This window comes from Dryobates pubescens, chromosome 2 (assembly GCF_014839835.1).
Source record: "Dryobates pubescens isolate bDryPub1 chromosome 2, bDryPub1.pri, whole genome shotgun sequence".
Taxonomy (NCBI): Eukaryota; Metazoa; Chordata; class Aves; order Piciformes; family Picidae; genus Dryobates; species Dryobates pubescens.
Window position 1 is genome coordinate 51,842,225 of NC_071613.1, and position 20,243 is coordinate 51,862,467.

Below are 20,243 nucleotides of genomic sequence, written 5' to 3' on the forward strand. Positions count from 1 at the left end.
ATCATCTTTATGGCCCTCCTCTGGACCTGCTGCAGCAGGTCCATGTCCTTCTTGTGTTTAGGGGGTGCTGGAGCTGGATACAGCCTTCCTCTGGCTCTCCTCTGGACCTGCTGCAGCAGGTCCATGTCCTTCTTGTGTTTGGGGGTGCTTTAGCTGGATACAGCCTTCCTCTGGCTCTCCTCTGGACCTGCTGCAGCAGGTCCATGTCCTTCTTGTGTTTAGGGGGTGCTGGAGCTGGATACAGCCTTCCTCTGGACCTGCTGCAGCAGGTCCATGTCCTTCTTGTGTTTAGGGGGTACTGGATCTGGATACAGCCTTCCTCTGGCTCTCCTCTGGACCTGCTGCAGCAGGTCCATGTCCTTCTTGTGTTTGGGGGTGCTGGAGCTGGATACAGCCTTCCTCTGGCTTTCCTCTGGACCTGCTGCAGCAGGTCCATGTCCTTCTTGTGTTTGGGGGTGCTGGAGCTGGATACAGCCTTCCTCTGGCTCTCCTCTGGACCTGCTGCAGCAGGTCCATGTCCTTCTTGTGTTTGGGGGTGCTGGAGCTGGATACAGCCTTCCTCTGGCTCTCCTCTGGACCTGCTGCAGCAGGTCCATGTCCTTCTTGTGTTTGGGGGTGCTGGAGCTGGATACAGCCTTCCTCTGGCTCTCCTCTGGACCTGCTGCAGCAGGTCCATGTCCTTCTTGTGTTTGGGGGTGCTGGAGCTGGATACAGCCTTCCTCTGGCTCTCCTCTGGACGTGCTGCAGCAGGTCCATGTCCTTCTTGTGTTTGGGGGTGCTGGAGCTGGATACAGCCTTCCTCTGGCTCTCCTCTGGACGTGCTGCAGCAGGTCCATGTCCTTCTTGTGTTTGGGGGTGCTGGAGCTGGATACAGCCTTCCTCTGGCTCTCCTCTGGACCTGCTGCAGCAGGTCCATGTCCTTCTTGTGTTTGGGGGTGCTGGAGCTGGATACAGCCTTCCTCTGGCTCTCCTCTGGACCTGATGCAGCAGGTCCATGTCCTTCTTGGTTTTGGGGGTGCTGGAGCTGGATACAGCACTCCAGATGTGGTCTAAGCAGAGCAGAGTGGCAGAATCATCTCTCTCCATCTGCTGGCCACGCTGCTTTTGAATGCAGCCCAGAATGGCAGTGGCTCTTTTTTAAGTAATTGATTGGTTCCAAACCTAGTTAATCTGTGATTTCATGTCTTCACAGAGAGTGCCATCCAATGCTTCTTGGGAGCAAGCAATGAAAATGATCATTAATGATCCCAGATACAGGTAGTGCTTGGTTCTTTCCTCTTTCAATTCTACCCAGCCACCAGCTGAGCCACTCTGACATCTCTGACTTGACTTGGCACAGCTATTTGTGCATTTCTGACCATCTGCCATTGCCAGGGAGCTTTGTCCCTTTCCTACCTAAAAAAAAGTGCAACTCCTAGGCTTAAATTTTTCACCTGGAAAGGATGTGGCAGCTGTTGGGTGTATTTTATGGGGTTTAATTTTCTTTGGGATGAAAAAAACCATCCAAACATTTACACTGAGCTGAGTACTTTGTAGGTGACTTCTTAAATCAGTGATAGGAAAATTCTTGATATCTGTGATAAAATATGATAAAAATAATATTACCATGTGAAATGCCTGGAGAAGAGGAAGCTCAGGGGAGACCTTACTGCCATCCCTGAAGGGAGGTTGTAGCCAGGTGGGGGTTGGTCTCTTCTCCCAGGCAACCAGCACCAGAACAAGAGGACACAGTCTCAAGCTCAGGGGAGGTTTAGGCTGGAGGTGAGGAAGAAGTTCTTCCCAGCAAGAGAGATTGGCCATTGGGTGGAGTCACCATCCCTGGAGGTGTTTAGGAAGAGCCTGGCTGAGGCACTTGGTGCCGTGGTTTAGTTGATGAGGTGGTGGTGGGTGATAGGTTGGACTCGATGATCTCGAAGGTCTCTCCCAACCTGGTTTATTCTGTATGCAGCCTGAAAACATGATGATAGCTTATATTTTATTATTAAATAGTTATTTTTACTGCTTTTTTAATGATTTCTATTAATTCTGAGGGAGAAACAGGGTGGTGCCTGGACCATTTAGATGATATTTTGCCTCGTGCTTGAATGATTCAAATCTTTTACATTTTAACCTTTTGGCTTTGGTTGTTTTTTTTTCATTCTCTTGTATAACTGATGTTGTTTTCCTTTTTTTGTCTTTGCTGTGAAGTGCTTTGGCTAAATTAAGTGAAAAAAAGCAAGCTTTTAATGCTTACAAAGTTCAGACAGAGAAAGAAGAGAAGGAAGAAGCGAGATCAAAATACAAAGAAGCTAAAGAATCCTTCCAGCGTTTCCTTGAAAACCATGAGAAGATGACCTCCACAACAAGATACAAGTAAGGCCAACATTAAATGAAGCTCCAGATTTCACTGTCTTGCCAAGTTAACCAGATCTGATTTACCTGAGAGCTGGATTGCTCTCCATGAATGCCAAACTTCTTATGTGCTCAGCCTGGAAAAAGATTTGTAGCTCAAATTTGTGTAGGAACAGGAGTGTTCTCCTTTTGATAGGCTCAGGTGCAACCAACTCAAATGGGTGATGTGCTGATGAGCATGGGCTGAGCTTTTCATAACCATAAGTGAAAGAGCACATCAACTTTAATTTGGTTTTAGAAAGATATCACAGAAAAAAAATCAGAGAGTGGGAATTGAACTCCTGGGGATCGTGCAGCCCAAGCCCCCTGCTAAAGCAAGGGTTCCCATAGCAGCCTGCCCAGGATCACAATGGCCAGGTGGGTTTGGAAACTCTTCAAGGGAGGAGACTCCACAACCTCTCTGGGCAGCCTGCTCCAGGCCTCCAGCACCCTCACACCAAACAACTTTCTCCTCATCTTCAGATGGAACCTCCTGGCTTCCAGTTTGTGCCCAGTGCCCCTTGTCCTGTCCCTGGGCACCACTGACAAGGGTCTGGCCCCAGCATCTTGCCCCCCACAGCTCCTTTAGCTCTTGCTGAGCATTGCTCAGATCCTCTCTGGGGCTGCATTTCTCCAGGCTCAACAGCCCCAGGGCTCTCAGCCTTTCCTCCTCACAGAGAAGCTCCAGGCCCCTCGGCATCTTCAGAGCCTGGTGCAGGGGCTTCTCCCTCCCCAGGCGCAGGTGCATTTTTCCCAAGAAATAAGATCTGGGAGATGTGCTACACACTCATCATTAAATGTGAAGAGTTTGTTAATATTATTATAATGCAGTGGGACAGTTTGTGTTCCCCAGCCAATGGCTGTTTGCTTTTTCTCTGTTCTCTCCAGAAAAGCTGAGCAGATGTTTGGGGAGATGGAAGTCTGGAACGCGATATCGGAGCGCGACCGCCTCGAGATCTATGAGGATGTCTTGTTTTTTCTGTCTAAGAAGGAGAAGGTAACTTTCTTTCAGGCTCAGCTTCTCACATAATATCTGTGCAGAACTTTACACCTCTGAGAAAAGAGATTTTGTAAGCAGTCTGATTTTTGAATGCTGCTTCGGGACAGCATTCAAACGGGAACATGAGCCAGCAGTGTGCCCAGGTGGCCAAGAAGGCCAGTGGCATCCTGGCCTGCAGCAGGAATAGTGTGGCCAGCAGGAGCAGGGAAGTCATTCTGCCCTGTACTCAGCTCTGGTTAGGCCACACCTTGAGTCCTGTGTCCAGTTCTGGGCTTCTCAGTTTAAGAAGGACTTTGAGATACTTGAATGTGTCCAGAGAAGGGCAATGAGGTTGGGGAGAGGTCTGGAGCACAGCCCTGTGAGGAGAGGATGGGGGAGCTGGGGTTGTTTATCCTGGAGAAGGGGAGGCTCAGGGGAGACCTTCTTGCTCTCTACAGCTATCTGAAGGGAGGTTGCAGCCAGGTGGGTGTTGGTCTCTTCTCCCAGGCCACCAGCACCAGAACAAGAGGACACAGTCTCAAGCTGTGCCAGGGGAGGTTTAGGCTGAATGTTAGGAAGAAATTCTTCCCAGGAGGAGCAATTTACCACTGGATTATGTTGCCCAGGGAGGTGGTGGAGTCACCAGCCCTGGAGGTGTTCAAAAAGGACTGGATGTGGCACTTGGATCCATGGTTTAGTTGTCAGGAGGTGTTAGATGATAGGTTGGACTTGATGATCTCTGAGGTCTTTTCCAACGTGGTTGATTCCATGAGAGTCAAAAAGGTGACAGAAGGGGATGGATCTGGAGGAAAGGAGTGGAGAACCAAGTGAGAAGGTTACTGCGGTAGTGTGACCTCTTTCAAAGGCACAACTCCATTTAGTTTCTATCCCAAGGTAGGGAGGGGCAGTAATAGAAGGTGGACAAGATCTATCAGCTACAGAGTGGAAATTCCTGTTACACAAGATGTGATGGGGAAAAAGAGACAAAGAAGAGCATAGGGGGATCTCTCCAAAGCTGTGATTGACAGTGGTACAGCACTGAGTGGTTGCTTGAAGGTATGGGCAGTTTCCTGGCTGTACCTCTGTAGGATGTGCTCCATTCATGAGCTGTGTCCATACATCAGGAGCTAATAGGAGCTTGAAGCCTGAGGAGGTTAGATTTGGACTGGAGATTGTGAAGAAATTCTTTCCACTGAGGGTGGTGAGACACTGGAACAGGCTGCCCAGGGAGGCTGTGGATGCCCCCTCCCTGGAGGTGCTCAAGACCAGCTTGGATGGGGCCTTGAGCAACCTGGGCTAGCAGAAGGTGTCCCAGCCCGTGGCAAGAGGGTTTACTCTAGATGATCTTCAAGGTCCCTTCTAAGCCAAACCAGGCTATGGATCTATGAATGAATACTCCTGAAACAGTTCATCTGTGGATGCAAGTGCTAGTGGTGAGTAAATTTGGTCAAGTAACACAGAAAGGAAAGGTTAATTCTGTGTTTTGAGAAGAAACTTCAGAGCTTAAATGTCTTCATCTGTCCTACCTCAAATTTCCCAGGGCAGAAGGTAAACAAATGCATTTTCTCCTCAGGAACAAGCCAAACAGCTACGAAAGAGGAACTGGGAAGCTTTGAAGAACATACTAGATAACATGGCCAATGTCACTTACTGCACCACTTGGTCTGAGGCCCAGCAGTACCTGATGGACAATCCTACCTTTGCAGAAGATGAAGAGCTGCAGAGTATGTAAAAACCCAAATCTGTGTGGCTCTTTAGGGAAAGGGAATGGATTTGCCTTCAGCAGTGAGGATTCTTTGCTGAAAGAGTGGTCAGGCACTGCAACAGGCTGCCCAGGGAGGTGGTGGAGTCACCATCCCTGCAGGTGTTCAAGAAACCTATGGACATGGCACTTAAGGACATGGTTTAGGGGCCATGGTGGGGTTGGGTTGATGGTTGGAGTCAGTGGTCTTAGAGGTGGTTGCCAACCCAAACAATTCTCTGACTCCTGGCTGGGTGTGGCTTGCTCCTGCCCCATCCATTGCTGCTCTGACAGCCTGTATGGAGGCCCTCATCTTGTTTGGTTCCTAAGAAACACACATCAGCTTGACAAATCATTACTGATTAATGAGAAAAGATAGCTTGCAAGGGCCTTAGTAACTGTAAACCTTTGAAAATTAAAGTGTTACTTGACAATTAACAGGTTGCAAATATCTCAGCTACCTTCTGGTAGATCAGGTGTGGTCCTGCTGCTTTCCTGGGAGCTGTCAACTGCTAAAGATCCTCTCTGATCTTGGGTGGTTTTTTAAGAGACGTGGGAAGAGGCCACAGAGTTGGCTGAGGGGGTCACAGAGCCACAGAAATTGTTTGGGTTGGAATAAACCTCTCAAATCCTGAAGTCCAACCATTAAACCATATCCTGAAGTGCCATGTTCACACATTTCATGAGGCCTCATCCACATTTCTTATCTCAAAAGATTCCAAGCTCTGTGTTGGAGCATGGATTCAGGAAGGGCAGGTCCTGCCTGACCAACCTGATCTCCCTCTAAGCCCAGGTAACTGCCTGCTGGATGTGGGGCAGGCTGTGGATGTGGTCTACCTGGACTTCAGCAAGGCCTTTGACACTGCCCCCCACAGCAAACTCCTGGCCAAGCTGTCAGCCCCTGGCTTGGACAGCAGCACTCTGAGCTGGGTTAGGAACTGGCTCAAGGGCTGAGCCCAGAGAGTGGTGCTGAATGGTGCCACATCCAGCTGGCAGCCAGGCACCAGTGGTGTGCCCCAGGGATCAGTGCTGGGCCCCATCCTGTTCAATATCTTTTTCAATGATCTGGATGAGGGCATTGAGTCCATCATCAGTAAGTTTGCAGATGACACCAAGCTGGGGGCAGGAGTTGATCTGTTAGAGGGTAGGAGAACTCTGCAGAGGGACCTTGCCAGGCTGGACAGATGGGCAGAGTCCAACAGGATGGCATTCAACAAGTCCAAGTGCCAGGTGCTGCACTTTGGCCACAACAACCCCATGCAGTGCTACAGGCTGGGGGCAGAGAGAGCAGCCAGGCAGAAAGGGACCTGGGGGTGCTGGTTGAGAGTAGGCTGAAGATGGGCCAGCAGTGTGCCCAGGTGGCCAAGAAGGCCAATGGCATCCTGGCCTGCATCAGGAACAGTGTGGCCAGCAGGAGCAGGGAGGTCATTGTGCCCTGTGCTCAGCACTGGTTAGGCCACACCTTGAGTCCTGTGTCCAGTTCTGGGCTCCTCAGTTTAAGAAGGACATCGAGACTCTCGAATGTGTCTAGAGAAGGGCAATGAGGCTGGGGAGAGGTCTGGAGCACAGCCCTGTGAGGAGAGGCTGGGGTGCTTGGTGCCATGGTTGAGTTGATTAGATATTTTTAGATGATAGGTTGGGCTTGATGATCTCACAGCTCTTTTCCAACCTGGTTAGTTCTGTTCTAATTTTCCAGCCTGGGGGAGGCTTCTTTTGTGTCTTTTTTTTTTCTGCTCTGCCTAATTCAGTGCTGAGTGAAATTTCCACTCAGACCATCAACTGCCAGCTCTTATCTCCTAGTGAGAAACTCTCTGGGCTAGTGAGAGTCCCTAATCTTCCCTCTTCCCTCTGTGTTGCTAGACATGGATAAGGAGGATGCACTGATTTGTTTTGAGGAACACATCAGGGCCTTGGAAAAAGAAGAGGAAGAAGAGAAGCAGAAGAGTTTGCTGAGGGAGAGAAGGAGACAGCGGAAAAACAGAGAATCTTTTCAGGTTGGTGGCCTTCTTCTCTCCCAGATGTGTCATGTCAGTAGGTATTTGATGTGGTTTTCCTCAGGGTAGGCTCATGGGTGTGTAAAATGCATCAGTTTCCAGCCTTGTAGCGTTTTGCCTGCTGTATAATGCTGGAAGGCTGAGAGAGGAAAGTCAAAGCCAAGAGAGCTGAATGGAAGGCAAATGCAGCTGGAATGCTGGAGGGAGGTGGGAAGAAATGATGATGTACAAATGAGTTTTGAATCATGTTTTAACAAAACCCCAGAATTCTGCCATCAAAAAGTTTGAGGAGGGCAGATCCAGATTGGATATTAGGAGGAAATTCTTTACAGGGAGGGTGGTGAGACACTGGAACAGGTTGTGGATGCCCCCTCCCTAGGGGTGTTCAAGGCCAAGTTGGATGAGACCTTGAGCATCCTGGGCTAGTGGGATTTGTCCTTTTCCAAGGCAAGAGGGTTGGAACCAGGTGATCTTGAAGGTCCCTTCCAGCCCAAACCATTCTATGAAACAGTGAAGGCAAATTGGACTGTTGGCTGTGGTGTGGAGGGAGGCAGGGAGAAATGACGATGACTTTTCAATTGCATTGTAGCAAAGCCAGGGTTCCTGTTAGCTGCAGTGCTGGCAACTCCTGGTGTGATGAGTGACTGCAGTCTTCCTTTTCACTTCTCTTTGGTAGCTGTTTCTGGATGAACTGCATGAGCATGGCCAGCTACATTCCATGTCCTCTTGGATGGAGTTGTACCCAACCATAAGCTCTGACATCAGGTTCACCAACATGCTGGGTCAACCGGGTAAGAATCCTGTCTCTTCCAACCCAAGGCTTGCATTTGGGGCAGAGCAGAGCAGGGTTTCTTTGTATATTTTCTATCTGTCTGGCAAAAAAACTGCAGCTCTTTTATTAGAGCTAGCTTTTGACTTATCTAGTTTTTCCATCAGGATCCACAGCACTTGATCTTTTCAAGTTCTATGTTGAAGATTTGAAAGCACGTTACCACGATGAGAAGAAGATAATCAAAGACATCTTAAAGGTAAGAGTGGAGGAAACATGCTCCATTGGGTGGTTTCCTGAGTCAGTTCTTTGCTGCTGGGTGGTGGGATTTCATCTTGTGTCAGTATCTCAGTGTGCCATTAGCACTGAAGTGAGGCTTCCTTACTGTCTTTTCTTACAGGACAAAGGATTTGTGGTTGAGGTGAATACTTCTTTTGAGGACTTTGTTACTGTCATCAGCTCAACTAAAAGGGCTACAACTCTCGATGCAGGAAACATCAAGCTGGCTTTTAACAGTGTAAGTATGGAGAGAGAAGAGTGTTCCAAAACTTGGAAGGATATGCTAGCTCTTGTAAAAACAATTGGCATTTATTTTCTCAGCATTGCCATGCCTGACAGAGGGTCCAGGGAAGGGTAACAGCTGGGGAAGGGTCTAGAAAACAAGTCCTGAGGAGCAGGACTTGAGCAGCTGAGGGAACTGGGATTGTTCAGCCTGGAGAAAAGGAGGCTGAGGGCAGACTTCATTGCTCTATACAACTCCCTGAAAGGAAGTTGGAGCTAGGTGGGGTTTGGTGCCTTCTCCCTAGGAACAAGAAGGAATGGACTCAGTTTGCACCAGGGGAAGTTTAGATTGAATATGAGGAGCAATTTCTTCCCCAAAAGGGCTATCAAGACCTGGCCCAGGCTGCCCAGGACAGTGATGGACTTCCCATCCCTGAAAGGATTGAAAAGCTGTGGAATAGAATAGAATTAACCAGGTTGGAAAAGACCTTTGAGATCATCAAGTCCAACCTATCATCCAACACCATCTCATCAACTAAACCATGGCACCAAGTGCCTCATCCAGGCTCTTCCTAAACACCTCCAGTGATGGTGACTCCACCACCTCCCTGGGCAGCACATTCCAATGGCCAATCTCTCTTGCTGGGAAGAACTTCTTCTTAACCTCCAGCCTGAACCTCCCCTGGCACAGCTTGAGGCTGTGTCCTCGTGTTGTGGTGCTGGGTTTAGTGGTGAGCTGGCAGTGCTGTGTTAATGGTTGGAGTTGATGATCTGAAAGATCTCTTCCAACCAAGACAGTTCTGTGGTTCTATGACAATTTTCCTAACATTTGAGTGATGCTCTGCTTTAGGGTTGCTTACTCTTAATACTCTCACAGGAAAGATTGCAGAGGCATTATCAAAAGACAGGCCTTTCATAGAATCATAGAATGGTGGGGGTTGGAAGGGACCTCCAGGGATTGAGTATAACCCCCCTGCCAAAGCAGGGTCACCAAGGGCAGGTCACACAGGAAGTCATCCAGGTGGATTTTGAAAGCCTTCAGAGAAGGAGACCCCACAACCTCTCTGGGTTCCTCTGCTTTCAACTTGAGGAATTCACTGGTGGGAATGAAGTAATGCCTTGCATGGTGCATTACCTAGATTCTGCTTGAGACCCAACAGTTGCCTGCTCAGCCTGGTCTAGTGGAAGGTGTCCCTGCCCATGGCAGGAGGGTTGGAGCTAGGTGATCTTGAAGGTCCCTTCCAAACTAGTCTGTGAAGTAAGAAGAATTGGTTCATAAGTGACTGAATGAAAACTCTGAAGGTGGGCTGTTGTTGGGCTTTCCAAAAGCTGTTCTGAGCAGAGCTGTCACTTGGGTGGTGTCAAAATGAGTGATCCTCACAATCTTTGTTTGCTGCAGCTGCTGGAAAAGGCAGAAGCCCGGGAAAGAGAGAGGGAAAAGGAAGAAGCTCGTAAAATGAAGCGGAAAGAGTCGGCCTTCAAGAGTATGCTGAAGCAAGCTACTCCTCCAATCGAGTTGGATGCTGTCTGGGAAGATGTAGGTGCCATCATTTCACTAAGCAAAGCTTTCCAAGTGGATTTGAATGCTCTTTGAAGTAAACCTGGATTATTAGAGGGCTGGAGCACCTCTCCTGTGAGGACAGACTGAGGGAGTTGGGGCTGTTCAGTCTGGAGAAGAGAAGGCTTCCAGGAGACCTCATTGTGGCCTTCCAGGATCTGAAGGGGGCTACAAGAAAGCTGGGGAGGGACTTTTGAGGGTGTCAGGTAATAATAGAACCAGGGGGAATGGAACAAAACTAGAAATGGGTAGATTGAGATTGGATGTTAGGAAGAAGTTGTTGCCCATGAGGGTGGTGAGAGCCTGGCACAGGTTGCCCAGGGAGGTGGTGGAAGCCTCCTGCCTGGAGGTGTTTGCAGCCAGGCTGGATGTGGCTGTGAGCAACCTGCTGTAGTGTGAGGTGTCCCTGGCCATGGCAGGGGGGGCTGGAGCTGGCTGATCCTTGAGGTCCCTTCCACCCCTAACAATTCTATGATTCCATGTGGTGCCTGGGGATATGGTTTAGGGGTGAACCTTGTATAGTTAGGGTTCTGGGTTGGACTTGGTGATCCTGAAGCAAAGGGCTTTGCCAACATGAATGTTTCTGTGATTCTTAGTGGTATTGTTTGCATGACTTAGAGCCACAAAACCCATCCTGTCCTTTCTTCAGTGAAATTTCATATCAGTAACTTGGTTCTTTGGTTAGAAGGATTTTAGCCATCCCCCCAGCAGCAGCAGCAGCAGCCCCACTTCAAGCCACCCCCCAGCAGCAGCAGCAGCAGCCCCACTTCAAGCCACCCCCCAGCAGCAGCAGCAGCCCCACTTCAAGCCACCCCCCAGCAGCAGCAGCAGCAGCCCCACTTCAAGCCACCCCCCAGCAGCAGCAGCAGCAGCCCCACTTCAAGCCACCCCCCAGCAGCAGCCCCACTTCAACTTAAACCGCTTCCAGCCCAACTTTGAGACACCTCCATCCCCTAAAAGCTAGTCACACAAAGCCCCCAAGCTTAATTTAAATGCTGAGTGCAAGCTTTGTGACTTTGGTTGAAGGAAACCACTATGAACCTTCCCTCTCAAAGTGCCCTTGGTCTAAAACCACAGGAGAATGGAGTCAAAACCAGTCCCATCCTGCATGTCTCCACCTGGTAACACCTCTCCTGTTAGGGTTGGGAGGCTGGCTTTTAAAGTTTCTTTTACTGGCTTTGTTTCTGGCTGGCTCTGTTGCATAGCCACATTTCATTGCTCCTTTGTCCTTCCAGATCAGGGATAGATTTGTGAAAGAACCAGCATTTGAAGACATCACTTTGGAGTCTGAAAGGAAAAGAATATTTAAAGATTTCATGCATGTCCTAGAGGTAAATTTTATTCCTTTTCTTTTCTCCTGCTTTAGAACATCACCCCCCACCCCCCAAATTCTCTGTGGGAAGGAAAGAGGATTTAACAGCATTCTACTCATGCCTGTCACAGTGGTCTGTTGTTAGGTGTGAGCAATCAACATCAAAACCTAATCTTGGAAGGGAGAGTCTGAAGAAGTCAGAGTTATTTGGTGTCCTGTGGTTTGTAACTGGTCTCTTAGCTGCTTCCTTCCAAGAATTGTTTGGATGTTAGCATCAAAATGTCTTGATTTATGTCAGAGAAATTTGGCCTTGGCCTTGGAGGGAAGCTTCAAGGGCCTTGGCTTTGAGGGGAGCCTCAAGGGGCCTTGATTTTGAGGGACCTGAGGGGGGGCCTTGATTTTGAGGGGAGCTCTGGGGGGGCTTGATTTTGAGGGGAGCGTCAAGGGGGCCTTGGTTTTGAGGGGTGCCTTGGTTTTGAGGGGAGCCTCAAGGGGCCTTGATTTTGAGGGAGCTCAGGGGCCTTGGTTTTGAGGGGAGCCTCAAGGGGCCTTGATTTTGAGGGAGCTCAGGGGCCTTGGTTTTGAGGGGAGCCTCAAGGGGCCTTGATTTTGAGGGAGCTCAGGGGCCTTGGTTTTGAGGGGAGCCTCAAGGGGCCTTGATTTTGAGGGAGCTCAGGGGCCTTGGTTTTGAGGGGAGCCTCAAGGGGCCTTGGTTTTGAGGGGGGCCTTGGTTTTGAGGGGGGCCTCAAGGGGCCTTGATTTTGAGGGAGCTCAGGGGCCTTGGTTTTGAGGGGAGCCTCAAGGGGCCTTGGTTTTGAGGGGTGCCTTGGTTTTGAGGGGAGCCTCAAGGGGCCTTGGTTTTGAGGGGAGCCTCAAGGGACCTTGATTTTTGAGGGAGGCCTCAAGGGGCCTTGGTTTTGAGGGGAGCCTCAAGGGGCCTTGATTTTGAAGGGGGCCTCAAGGGACCTTGGTCTTGAGGGGAGCCTCAAGGGAACCTTGGTCTTGAGGGGAGCCTCAAGGGGCCTTGGTTTTGAGGGGGGCCTCAAGGGGCCTTGATTTTGAGGGATCTGAGGGGGGAGCCTTGATTTTGAGGGGAGCTCTGGGGGGGCTTGATTTTGAGGGGGGCCTCAAGGGGCCTTGGTTTTGAGGGGGGCCTCAAGGGGACCTTGGTTTTGAGGGGGGCCTCAAGGGGCCTTGACTTGAGGGAGCTTGGTTTCAAACAAGCTCTGGCTTGATTTCAGGTAGTGTCTGTATACAAAATAAGGTGAAACTAGAAATAAAACTTCTGCATATTTTATCCACTAAAAGTCTGGAAATTCAAGGACATTGTAAGCACTGCAGTTATTCATCATCATTATTATTATTATTATTATTATTATTATTATTATTATTATTATTATTATTATTATTATTATTATTATATTTGTGTATTTATCCATTGCTTTTATTACTTCAGCCAGGGTTTTGCTGATGGGGGAAGGCACTAGTTGAATCTCTTCACTTTGGGATGGGCCACAGCAAGAGTTAAGCTGCAGAAGCTGTGCTAACTCATTCTTCTTTAGGGTGCTGGGTTTTTTCCCAGATGAAAGTGAGGTTTGATTTTGCAGCCCCTGCCTTTCAAGGTTTCTGATAAGTTTTCTGGAGTTTAAGCCACTTTGAAATACAATTTCAGAGGTCACAGAAGCCTTGGGGATCCACACCTAAAGCTGTCACATCCTCATTCCTAAATGCTTCTTACTGCAACTGGACCATGGCAGCAGTGAGGTCTAGGGGATGACCTGCTGGGAAGCAGCTGCACAGAGAAGGAACTGTCAGTGCTGGTGGGCAAGTTCCTCATGAGCCAGCAATGTGCCCTCGTGGCCAAGAAGGCAAATGGGCTCCTGGGATGTGTTAGGAAGAGTGTGGCTAGCAGGACAAGGGAGGTTCTGCTTCCCTTCTACTCTGCCCTAGTTAGGCCACGTCTGGAGTTCTAGGTCCAGTTCTGGGCTCCTCAGTTCAAGAAAGTCTGGAGAGAGTCCAGCAGAGGCCATGAAGATGCTGAGGGGCCTGGAGCATCTCTGTGAGGAGGAAAGGCTGAGAGCCCTGGGGCTGTGGAGCCTGGAGAAGAGCAGCCCCAGAGGGGATCTGAGCAATGCTCAGCAAGAGACAAAGGAGCTGTGGGGGGCAAGAGGCTGGGGCCAGACTCTTGGCAGTGGTGCCCAGGGACAGGGCAAAGGGCACTGGGCACAAACTGGAAGCCAGGAGGTTCCACCTGAAGATGAGGAGAAAGTTGTTTGGTGTGAGGGTGCTGGAGGCCTGGAGCAGGCTGCCCAGAGAGGTTGTGGAGACTCCTCTGGAGAGCTTCCAAACCCCTCTGGCCACTGTGGTGCTGGGCAAGCTGCTGTGGGTGCCCTGCTTTAGTAGGGAGGTTGGAGTGGATGATCCCAGAGGTCCCTTCCAGCCCTGCCACTGTGTGATTCTGTCATACATTCTGCTGTAGCTCCCGATGGGGTTTGATGCAATGAGTGCTTGATTCTGTCACTAGCTTTGAACCACTGCTAGCCATGGGTGCCTTGTAGATGGTGAGAAAACACCCTTGCATGCTCCTGCTGTGTGGCCTGCTGCTAACCTGTGCCTTCTCCTGCTCTGCAGCACGAGTGCCAGCACCATCACTCAAAGAACAAGAAGCATTCGAAGAAGTCTAAAAAGCACCACAGGAAGCGCTCGCGGTCTCGCTCGGTGAGTGTCCTCTCACCCCCTCACACCTTCTCTGCCTCCTGGGGGTGCTGTGGCCTTGCTCACCACCCTGGGTTTGTGTCTCCAGGGCTCAGAGTCTGAGGATGATGACAGCCACTCCAAGAAGAAAAGGCAACGTTCAGAGTCGAGATCGGTTTCTGAGCGTTCTTCCAGCGCAGAGTCCGGTATGAGGTTTGGGCTCGGTTGGAGATGTCCCTGCTGACTGCAGGGAGTGGGGAGGAAAGTTGGACAAGCTGACCTCTGAGGGTCCCTTCCAACCCAATGCAGTCTGTGGGTTTAAGTTATTTTTTCCTGTGTTTGGGTTTTTTAATCATTTCACTGATGTGTTGTTCTGGTTCCTGTTGTGCCTGCAGAGAGGAGTTACAAGAAGTCAAAAAAACACAAGAAAAAGAGCAAGAAGAGAAGACACAAGTCTGTGAGTACAGCTCAGTTGTCAGCTTGCTAATGGATGGCTGGACTCCTGGTGGGTTCACTCATCCTTTTGAAGGTCATCATCCAGCTGCTTCTCTAGTATTGGAGACTGTGAGAGCAGGCTGGAGGGAATCAGAGAATCAATAAGGTTGGAAAAGACCTCAGGCATCATCAAGTCCAACCTGTCACCCAAGACCTCATGACTACTAAACCAGGGCTCCAAGTGCCACATCCAATCCCCTCTTGAACACCTCCAGGGATGGTGACTCCACCACCTCCCTGGCCAATGGCATCCTGGCCTGCAGCAGGAACAGTGTGGCCAGCAGGAGCAGGGAGGTCATTGTGCCCTGTGCTCAGCACTGGTTAGGCCACATCTTGAGTCCTGTGTCCAGTTCTGGGCCCCTCCGGTTAGGAAAGATGTTGAGGTGCTGGAAGGTGTCCAGAGAAGGGCAACAAAGCTGGGGAGGGGTCTGGAGCACAGCCCTGTGAGGAGAGGCTGAGGGAGCTGGGGTTGCTTAGCCTGGAGAAGAGGAGGCTCAGGGGAGACCTTCTTGCTGTCTACAACTCCCTGAAGGGAGGTTGTGGACAGGCAGAGGTTGGTCTTTTCTCCCAAGCAACCAGCACCAGAAGAAGAGGACACAGTCTCAAGCTGTGCCAGGGGAGGTTTAGGCTGGATGTTAGGAAGAAGTTCTTCCCAGCAAGAGTGATTGGCCATTGGAATGTGCTGCCCAGGGAGGTGGTGGAGTCACCATCCCTGGAGGAGTTTAGGAAGAGCCTGGCTGAGGCACTTGGTGCCATGGTTTAGATGATTAGATGGTGTTGGGTGATGGGTTGGACTTGATGATCTTGAAGGTCTTTTCCAACCTGGTTTATTCTGTTCTATTCTGTTCTGCCCTACTCTGCCCTACTCTATTTCTTCAACCCAGATCTTGCTGCAGGAATGATACTTGGGTAGCATTTAAGGTGTCCAGCATCCTCCATCTTTGTGTGCACTGAGAGTGGTGGAAGTTCTTCAGACAGCTCTCATTTTGCTCTCCAAAGCCCTTCAGCAACGTTAAACCCATCTTTATTTCTGCTGTGGGGATGTGCTTTGTTAGTAACCACTTCAGTAGTTTAGCTGATGTAGTCTGTGCTAGGGTGAGGGGTGGTTATTCTCTGCATGAGTGTGTGATGTAATTGGCATTTCCCCCTCTCTCTCCACAGGATTCACCAGAATCTGATATTGAAAGAGAAAAAGACAAGAAGGATCGAGAGAGGGATAGTGAAAAGGATAGAGCAAGACAGAGATCTGAGTCAAAACATAAATCACCTACTAAAAAACGACCTGGAAAGGACTCTGTAAGCTTTGCCCTTCTCTTTCTGTCTGCTCCTGTGGGCTTTGGTGGTCACTGGGGTGCTGTAGGGCAGTACTCAGGCTTTATTAGGGGGGTCTTAAGGTGCTAAAGCTTTATCTAGCTTCCAGTTCCATTTATATATATAAAAGGTCAAATCACAGAATGATTGAAGACCATGTTGGAGTCTCAAGGATCATCTGGGGATTTAATTTAAGGTGCTAAAGCTTTAGCTAAGTTCCAAATCCATTCCTAAAGGACCAAATCACAGAATCATTGAGGCTGGGAAATCAAGGATCATCTGGGGGTTTAATTTAAGTGCTGAAGCTTTATCCAGGTTCCAAATCCATTCCTAAAGGACCTAATCACAGAATCCTTGAGGACCAGGTTGGAGTCTCAAGGATCATCTGGGGATTTAATTTAAGGTGCTGTAGCTTTTGTCTAGGCTCCAAACCCATTCCAAAAGGACCAGATCACAGAATCATTGGGGTTGGGAAATCAAGGACCATCTGGTCCAACCTTCCTTGGCCAAAGCAAATCCTCAAGCAGAGTTTAGTCATACAGGTCTTGTCATACAGCCATAGAATGGTGGGGTTGGAAGGGACCTCTGGAGATCATCCAGTCCAAGCCCTGCTCTGCCAGAGCACAGAAACACTTCCAGGTGAGTCATTAAAGCCTTCAGAGAAGGAGACTCCACAACCTCCCTGGGGCAGCCTGTTCCAGTGCTCTGTGACCCTCACAGTAAAGAAGTTTCACCTCATGTCAAAGTGGAATATCCTGTGCTCCAGTTTGTAGCCATTGCCTCTTGTCCTGGCACAGGACACCACTGACATGAGCCTGGCCCCTTCTTGGCACCCACCCTTCAGATACTGGCATTTTGTGTCCTCTCTGAGAGTTGTGTTAGTGCTGTGTGAGATTAGTCTTTGAATTAGTGTTTGCAAGCTGATGTCAAGTGGGAGGCTGAGACATTGTTGTACAGACACTGCTGAAGCTTGGTCCATACCAGGACCAAGTGGTGTTTCTGACTTAGCTATTCATAGATCCACAGAATGGGTTGGGTTGGAAGGGACCTTCATGATCAGCCAGTTCCAAGCCCCCTGCCATGGAACACCTCTCACCAGACCAGGTTGCTCAAGGCTTCAGCCGGCCAGATTGATCTCAAGAGAGATGCACAGCACAGCTGCTTAGACATTTGGGTGACTGTGTGGCACCTGCATTCCCAAACCCAAGCAGCTGTGGTGCAGGGTGGGTGCTAGGGAAGGAAAAAAACAATCTTGGTGGAACAAGGTTCTGCTGGTAGTGAACTTCCCAAGCTGGAAGTCCTGTGGTCATGGTGGTGATCCACAGAATGGGTTGGGTTGGAAGGGACCTTCAGTAGTCTCAAGCTGCACCAGGGGAAGTTTAGGCTGGAGGTGAGGAGAAAGTTCTTCCCAGAGAGAGCTGTTAGCCTTTGGAATGTGCTGCCCAGGGAGGTGGTGGAGTCCCCATCCCTGGAGGTGCTCAAGAGGGGATTGGATGTGGCACTTGGTGCCATGGTTTAGTAGTCATGAGGTGTTGGGTGACAGGTTGGACTTGATGATCCCTGAGGTCTTTTCCAACCTTACTGATTCTATGATTCAAGACCATCTAGTTCCAGCCCCCTGGCACTGGCAGGGACACCTCCCACTGGACCACATCCTGCTGTTGTGGTGTTGGTGTGGTCCAGCTTGGAATGTTTGGGATTTTCAAAGCATAAAGGTGTCTGAATGATAAATACAAACTTCTTTGGGGGCTCCTCAGAGGGGGGCAGTTAATTGCCTGACTGTGGTGGTTGAATGGTGCTGCTGGTGTCCTTCTGAATGCCACCCCACACATTCCACCTTCCAAGAGGAGGTGGGGAAGCAGCTGTCTGCTTTTTATGGTCTTGAAATAAGCTGCTTGGAACCTCCAGTGCCTTGGGAAAATCAGATTGGGTGGCCAGAGCTGCTGAGGATGTTGCCTGAGGTGTGATTCAGAGATTCATAGAAGGGTTTGGGTTGGAAGGGACTCTAAAGGTCATCCAGTTCCAGTTGGAACTAGATGGTTGAAGGGTCCAGGTTGCTCAAGGCCTCATCCAGCCTGGCCTTCAAAACCTCCAGGGAGAGGACATCCACAGCCTCCATGGGCAGCCTGTTCCAGTGTCTTGATGATCTGGATGAGGGCATTGTGTCCATTGCCAGTAAGTTTGCAGGTGACACCAAGCTGGGCGCAGGAGTTGATCTGCTGGAGGGTAGAGAGGCTCTGCAGAGGGACCTCGACAGGCTGGGCAGATGGGCAGAGGCCAAGGGCAGGAGATTGAACACATCCAAGTGCCAGGTGCTGCACATTGGCCACAACAACCCCATGCAGAGCTACAGGCTGGGGACAGAGTGGCTGAGAGCAGCCAGGCAGAAAGGGACCTGTGGGTACTGGTGGATAGTAGGCTGAACATGAGCCTGCAGTGTGCCCAGGTGGCCAAGAAAGCCAATGGCATCCTGGCCTGGATCAGGAACAGTGTGGCCAGCAGGAGCAGGGAGGGCATTCTGCCTCTGTACTCAGCACTGGTTAGGCCACACCTTGAGTTCTGGGCCCCTCAGTTTAGGAAAGATGTTGAGTTGCTGGAAGGTGTCCAGAGAAGGGCAACAAAGCTGGGGGAGGGGTCTGGAGCACAGCCCTGGGAGGAGAGGCTGAGGGAGCTGGGGTTGCTTAGCCTGCAGAAGAGGAGGCTCAGGGGAGACCTTCTTGCTCTCCACAACTACCTGAAGGGAGGTTGTAGCCAGGTGGGGGTTGGTCTCTTCTCCCAGGCAACCAGCACCAGAACAAGAGGACACAGTCTCAGGCTGTGCCAGGGGAGGTTTAGGCTGGAGGTTAGGAAGAAGTTCTACACAGAGAGAGTGATTGCCCACTGGAATGTGCTGCCTGGGGAGGTGGTGGAGTCACCATCCCTGGAGGTGTTCAGGAAGAGACTGGATGGGGTGCTGGGTGCCATGGTTGAGTTGATGAGATGGTGTTGGGTGATAGGTTGGATGTGATGATCTCAAAGGTCTCTTCCAACCTGGTCTGGTCTATCCTATCCCATCCTATCCCATCCTATCCCATCCTATCCCATCCTATCCCATCTTGTCTCACCACCCTGCCTGGGAAGCATTTGACAACGCAGACATGGTCTTGCAGGAAGCCCTCAGCTTGTGGTTGCTGAGCACTGTCCTTGCTTCTGTGCCTTGCAGGGGAACTGGGACACTTCTGGCAGCGAGCTGAGCGAGGGAGAGCTGGAAAAACAGAGGAGGACTCTTTTGGAACAACTGGATGAAGATCAATGAGAACGTTATTTATACCAAATATGTTTACATTGTGGCATAATAAAAGAAACCAATGTCTAATGCAGGACCTGGGTTCTGATCTCCTGAGTCCCATGGTTGAGATAACAACTGGCTTTCATTTTTTACCCCATCAGTACCTTCAAGTACTCTTAGTAGAGCCTTCAGAGCTAGAGAAGTTGAGTGACTGTCCTGGAGCAGGATGGGCCCCAGGCTCGGCCTCGCCGTGGAGGGAACACCACCATGGAAGATGTTTTGGTGCTCACTGGATCTTGTCTGCAGGCCCAGGGAGGTGTTGGCCCCTTCCTGGCAAAGCTTCCCTTAAGCACAGTTGGTGGTAACTCCCTGCTTTGCCTGGCCAGATGCAGTTTCATCTTTAGGAAGAAGAGATCCTTAACATAGTTCCATTTATTGTATGGATTTGGGTTTGTTTTGGAAGAGAGAGGGGAGGGGAAAATCGACCAAACCAACCCAACACACCAAAACCCCTGGGAGCAAACAATGGTGGTTTTTTTTTTCCCCTGTGTTGGAATTGCTCTGTGAACTTCATCAGTGGCCTGAACTGATGAGGAGTTTTTGTGCAACTCTGGGACTTCCTGGCTGAGATCTGTGTCTAAGCAAACAGCAAAGCAAAGCAGCCTCAGAGGGGATTTTTGGGGTTGATTTTGCAATGTCAGGGTTAATTTTGCAATGTCAGGGTTTGATTTCCTGCTGTAAGGGTTAATTTTCCTGCTGTAAGGGTTAATTTTCCCCTGTAAGGGGTTGCTCTTCAAAGCCCTGGGAGCTGGAGTTGATGGGAATTCCACCCTTTGTAGGGTGCCAGCAGAGGCTGCTGCCTGTCACAGCCACCTCCTTGTGTTGCCCTCCCGCACCTCCAGGGGTGTCAGCTCCACCTTTTTACCCTCACCTTGAGAGAAATGTAATCACAATGGTAATGATGAAACCAATCAACTTGTTCATTAACTTTTCATGTGTTGCCTTAAGAACCTGATGAAGAATGTGCCACCACCATCAGCCATCACCACCTCTGGACAGCAGCCACCTCTAGAAACATCCTTTAAAAGGAGGAGGAAGCAGCTCTGAAGCTCCATCTCTCTCCCTCCCTCCTCTGGCCAGGTCAGGAAGGTTTTTTTTTCCCCAGCTCTGCTCCATCAGGAACCTCTCTGGTTGGAATATTTTTGTATATTTTTATCCATTATTAAACCTTTCCTTCTAGTGTCTCACTGG

At 49.9% G+C, this 20,243-nt stretch overlaps 1 protein-coding gene across 1 annotated transcript in view; it reads left to right on the top strand.

Annotated features, from left to right (window-relative positions):
• The window catches only part of PRPF40A (pre-mRNA processing factor 40 homolog A), a 36,162-nt gene extending 16,644 nt beyond the window's left edge, over positions 1-19,518 (top strand). The window contains exons 12-26 of the mRNA XM_054177557.1: positions 1,193-1,257; positions 2,188-2,352; positions 3,259-3,367; positions 4,923-5,073; positions 6,951-7,084; positions 7,761-7,875; positions 8,021-8,112; positions 8,254-8,370; positions 9,754-9,891; positions 11,148-11,243; positions 13,856-13,942; positions 14,028-14,124; positions 14,314-14,375; positions 15,575-15,709; positions 18,927-19,518. Coding sequence (XP_054033532.1) covers positions 1,193-1,257; positions 2,188-2,352; positions 3,259-3,367; positions 4,923-5,073; positions 6,951-7,084; positions 7,761-7,875; positions 8,021-8,112; positions 8,254-8,370; positions 9,754-9,891; positions 11,148-11,243; positions 13,856-13,942; positions 14,028-14,124; positions 14,314-14,375; positions 15,575-15,709; positions 18,927-19,019 — 1,656 coding nt within the window. The 3' untranslated portion in view covers positions 19,020-19,518. The remainder of the gene's footprint in view (positions 1-1,192; positions 1,258-2,187; positions 2,353-3,258; positions 3,368-4,922; positions 5,074-6,950; positions 7,085-7,760; positions 7,876-8,020; positions 8,113-8,253; positions 8,371-9,753; positions 9,892-11,147; positions 11,244-13,855; positions 13,943-14,027; positions 14,125-14,313; positions 14,376-15,574; positions 15,710-18,926) is intronic.
• The last annotated feature ends 725 nt before the right edge of the window (positions 19,519-20,243 follow it).